Source organism: Chenopodium album, chromosome 13, assembly GCF_948465745.1.
Source record: "Chenopodium album chromosome 13, dcCheAlbu1.1, whole genome shotgun sequence".
Classification (NCBI taxonomy): domain Eukaryota; kingdom Viridiplantae; phylum Streptophyta; class Magnoliopsida; order Caryophyllales; family Amaranthaceae; genus Chenopodium; species Chenopodium album.
The window spans coordinates 13,945,436-13,950,637 of NC_137846.1; the positions used below are offsets into that span (position 1 = coordinate 13,945,436).

Genomic DNA, 5,202 nt, shown 5'->3' on the forward strand with positions numbered 1-5,202 from the left:
TGCAGCATGAGCCATTGCCCTGTATTCAGCTTCAGCTGAGCTCTTTGAAGCGGTGCCTTGTTTCTTGGATTTCCAAGAAATGGGAGAGTTACCAAGGAGCATTACATAACCAGTTACTGATCTCCTTGAACTAGGACAGACTGCCCTATCAGAGTCGCAAAAAACCTGTAGAGTAAGCTGATCAGTAGCTCTTAAGAGAATTCCCTGACCAATAGTAGAAGCAATATATCTTAATGTGTGTTGCAGAGCAAGAACATGTGGAACCCTGGGAGAGTGCATGAACTGGCTCAGAGTTTGAACAACAAAAGCAAGATCAGGCCTTGTGTTGGATAGAAAATTCAATTTCCCAACATAACACCTGTAGAGTGCAACATTGTCATAAAGAGCTCCTTGATCAGAAAATAACTTCATGTGAGATGGAAAAGGAGTGTTAGCAGGCTTTGAAATATCCAACTCACAGTCTTGCAGAAGTTCTTTAGTAAACTTTCTCTGAGACAGAACATAGCCATCTTGACACTTACTAACCTCAATGCCAAGATAATAACTCAGTTGTCCCAAATCCTTTATGCTGAAAGTATGATGTAAGTGAGCTTTCAAATCAGAAATTAGTGCATCATTTGAACCAGTGATGATGATATCATCAACATAAACTGCAATAACAGTGGTATCAACACCATCTTTTCTCAAAAATAAAGAATAGTCATTTTTTGACTGTTTAAAACCTTGAAACTTCAATTCTTCAACCAATCTGGCAAACCATTGCCTGGAAGCCTGTTTTAGGCCATATAATGACTTCTTAAGTCTGCAAACATGCCCTGCAGGAGCAGAAACACCTTCTGGAATCTTCATATAGACTTCTTCATGAAGAGTTCCATGAAGAAAAGCATTATTGATGTCTAATTGAAACAGATTCCAGCCATTCTGAGCAGCAAGGGATATTAAACATTTTATAGTTGACATTTTTACAACTGGAGAAAAGGTTTCTTCATAATCAACCCCATATTTCTAAGTAAAACCTTTGGCAACAAGTCTAGCCTTGTACCTTTCAATACTTCCATCAGCATTCTTCTTGATTCTATATACCCACTTGCAGCCTATGGCTTTCTTTCCTTTAGGCAACATAACAATGTCCCATGTATTGTTCTTGTTAAGAGCAGAACTTTCTTTATCCATAGCATCTACCCAGGAAGGATTCTGAGCTACTTCACTATAACTTGTTGGTTCAACAAGAGATTGATGAACACATATGTCTAGCTGCTGTTTCTCAGGAAGGGAGTCAAAAGAGACCAAGTTACACCAGTGATTAGTGACAGCATAACAATGATAATCAGAGAAATGATTAGGTGGTTTAGACATTCTGGAAGATTGTCTAACTGAATCAGAATTAGGTGTAGTATTTGAAGATTCAGGTAAAATAGGGGAAGAAATATTAATTTGAGGAACAGGATTAGGTGAGACAGTAGAATCTGAATTTTCACTGATATTAGAGAAAATTTCAGGAATATCAGAATGAGGTTGTGAAATTGGGGTTTGAACAGGTAAGAAAAATTTGTTGGCATAGGTTTTGTTAGGAGTGGGAGAAAAATGAAAAGTAAAATGTTTTTCAAAGAAAACAACATCCCTGGAAATTGATATTTTGTTTGTGGCTAGGTTAAGGAATTTGTAAGCCTTTTAGTTTGGAGGGTATCCTAGAAACACACATGGTGTTGCTCTAGGATCTAATTTGTTTCTGTGAGTTTTTGAAGTTGAAATATAACAAAGACAACCAAAAATCTTCAGGTGAGACAAGTCAGGAGCAGAACCATACAATCTTTCATAAGGGGTTACAAAACCAACAGATTTGAGTGGCATTCTGTTGATTATATAAGCTGCTGCCATAATACAATCTCCCCAAAATCTAGCTGGTACTTTGGACTGAAAGAACAAAGCTCTACTAGTCTCCAAGAGGTGCTTGTGTTTCCTTTCAACTACCCCATTTTGTTGGGGTGTATCAGGACAAGATTTTTGTTGCAAAATGCCATGCTAAGACAACAACAGTTTCATATTTCCTTCTGTAAGATCAGGAGCATTATCTGATCTCACAGCTAAAACTTTTGAAGAAAATTGAGTGTGAACATGACTAAGAAACTGAGACATCAAAGAAACTGAATCACTTTTGTTTTTCATGAAATGAACCCAAGTCATTCTGGTATAGTCATCCACAATTGTAAGGAACTGATTACAACCAGTATGTGTAACATGAGTGTAAGGACCCCACACATCTGTATGGATGAGTTCAAAGGGCTTACAAGACTTTATTGAACTATTGGGAAAAGAAGACCTAGACTATTTAGCTAAAGGACAGATTTGACACAAGTTTTCAGCTAAACGACCATGAACATCATTGCCCTTAATGGACTTTATTTTATCAAAAGACATGTGTCCTAAACAAAGGTGCCATAATTTGGCTTCTTCAACAGCTACTGAACTGTAATTTTCAAGAGTAACATCATTATTTGCAGTCAAGCATTCTTCATTAAGATTGTACAATCCCCTGTCCAATTTACCAAGCACTATTGGACTGATCAAAGAAGGGCCCTGAAGTAAACATGTATCATTAGTAAATGATACTGATCCTGAAACATCTTTGCATAGCTTTGATATTGACACCAAATTAAACTGAAAACCAGGAACATGCAGGACATTATTAAGAGTAATGCCTGTTTTAAGCAAAACTGTTCCTATATGCTCAACTTTCAGTTTCTTTCCATATGGTATTGTTATAAGTCTTTCATCAAGTACTTTTGAGTATGTTTTAAACATTGAAATATCAGCACACATGTGATCAGAAGCTCCACTATCAAGAATCCATGCAGGAAGCATAGAAGAAGCAAGACAGAAATTACCTGCCAAGTGAGAGGTCACTGCTAAGCCAAGGGAACTTGAACCTCCAGAGAGTTCACCTTGCTTAGCAGACTGTTCTTTGTCAAGATAATGCAGAATATGCTTGTGCTGTTCTTGAGTAACTGACAAATTCACCAAGTCTGCTGATTCTGATATAGCAGAATTATCCAGCTGAACTGATGCTGCTACTTTGTTAGCTTTATTTTTGAAATCAGAAGGGTAGCCATGAAGCTTGAAACATTTGTCTCTTGTGTGATTTCTCATTTTACAATGATCACAGTACAAGTTGTTTCTGGTGTAAACAAAATTTCTTGTACTCGAGCCTGCAGAATTAGTTTCAAACATTTGTCCTGCACCTCTAGTAGAATTATAGGTTCTGTTGTTGCTGAATTGAGTTCTGGTATCATTGAACTTCTTAGCATAAAATGCTGCAGATTCTACATTCTGCTGATTCTTGATGTTGTTCAAATTCATATGAGTTTGCTCTTGAAGCAACAAACTATATGCCTTAGTAACAGTTGGTAGAGGACTCATCATCAAAATAGTACTCTTAGTATGAGAAAATTTTTCATGCACCTTCATCAAAAAATGAATTAATCTCTGACTTTGCTGAGACTTAAACATCTGCTGTGTTAGATTACAGTTACAACCAGTACAAACACAAACAGGTAAAGGATCCAATCAATCCAACTGATCCCATAATTGCTTAATTCGAGTATAAAATTCAGGAATACCTTTAGATTCTCCTTGAGATATGTCTGCTAATTGTTGTTGTACTGAAAATAACTAAGGTCCAGAAGATTGACTAAACCTTTCTTCCAGATCCAGCCAAATTGATCTAGCTGTCTTCAGGTAAAGAACACTTCGAGCAATTGAAGGCTCAAGAGAATTTAGGATCTAGGAGATCACCAAATTGTTGCATCTATTCCAGATTCTGAGATTTGGTGAATTGTTTGAAAGTTGATTCAAACCTCCATCAACAAAACACGATTTGTTTCTTGCTGATAATGCAATTATCATAGAACGTTTCCAGTCATTGAAGCTTGTTCCATCAAATACTATATTCACCAATTTTGATGTAGCAAGATTAGAATTACTCAGAAAGTATACAGAATTTGGATTCTGTGTTGAATCAACATCTATATTTGTATCGGAATTAGAATTTCGAGAATTATTAGTAGAATTTCGAGGTGCCATTGTTGAATTTCAATCGAACTGAAGAACAGCAAAAATATGAAACGATTAAGCTTCGAAAAAAAATTGAAGAAAAATGCAGAAATTAGATCAGAATCGAGCTAAAATCTGCTCTGATACCATGTTGAAGTTCATCAATTGAACTTCATTCTGGAAGAATTTTCCAGAAAATGTAAGAAGAGAGAAAAGCTTGTAGAAGAAGAAAGAAGTTTTTATTATTGAATGAAAAAATGAAATTACATCATAATGTTTGTATTTATACAAAAGTTAGTTACAGAATTTCTAACAAACTCTAACAAACTTATGCTGAGCTAGAGCTAGCTGACTGTGCTTCTAATTGTGCTGTTGCTGGCATTGCTGACTCTGCTTCCTTATGCTGACTTGGACCATGTATTCCAACAGTTACCGATATGAACATTCTGGTCTACAGTTGTAACCCGAGCCATTTCTAAAAGGTTTGTTATCAGTAGTGTTATGCTTTTTACCGATATCTTCCCATACAGTTATTTCAAGTAGATCACTTTGTATTTACTCGTATAACATCTCACAAAAGCCTTTCATCAAAAACGTAGTAGATTATGCAGGGATTCTAGAATTTACATAACAACAAGAGTGACACTTACTCAAAGTTTCACTTGAAACAAAAAAGTTAAAAACAAGAAAAAAAAATGGAGTATTGCATATTATGCTTTAATCAAGCCAAGGAGATCAACAAACGAAGGCCTTAAAAATATATAAATTAGCCTCAATTATACGGTGGTGGCAGAGGTGTTGTATACGTCGTAGGAGGATCATATGAAATGGTGAGAATGTTGATACGAAGCCGGTGGCTGACAACGATGTGGCGGTGGCGGTGGAGTAGTTGGAGAGGGCGGCATCGGGCGTCGTCTTCTCGCGGCCTGTTGTAAAGGAGCTGCTCCAGAAAGATCAACTTCACTGGTTGCTACAACACAAATATTATTAGTCTAGTTTTTTTAGTAACAAATAGTCCATCAATCAATCATCAATAATCAATAACTATCTACTAAAGAACACACCAATAATGACACGTGTCATCTCCTGGCGTGTCCTCTATTTTTTTTTTTTTTTGAAAAAAAATTATATTTAAGAAACAAATCTTTACAT

The 5,202-nt window shown here is 36.2% G+C and overlaps 1 protein-coding gene across 1 annotated transcript; it reads right to left on the minus strand.

Annotated features, from left to right (window-relative positions):
- Positions 1-1,005: 1,005 nt before the first annotated feature.
- On the minus strand, positions 1,006-4,080 carry LOC145575251 (uncharacterized). Its single transcript, XM_081633142.1, has 4 exons — positions 3,793-4,080; positions 2,343-3,510; positions 2,036-2,261; positions 1,006-1,477 (listed from the first exon to the last, which is right to left on the minus strand). The coding sequence occupies exons 1-4, from the start codon at positions 4,078-4,080 to the stop codon at positions 1,006-1,008; spliced, it is 2,154 nt and encodes a 717-aa protein (XP_081489268.1).
- Between the last annotated feature and the right edge of the window lie 1,122 nt (positions 4,081-5,202).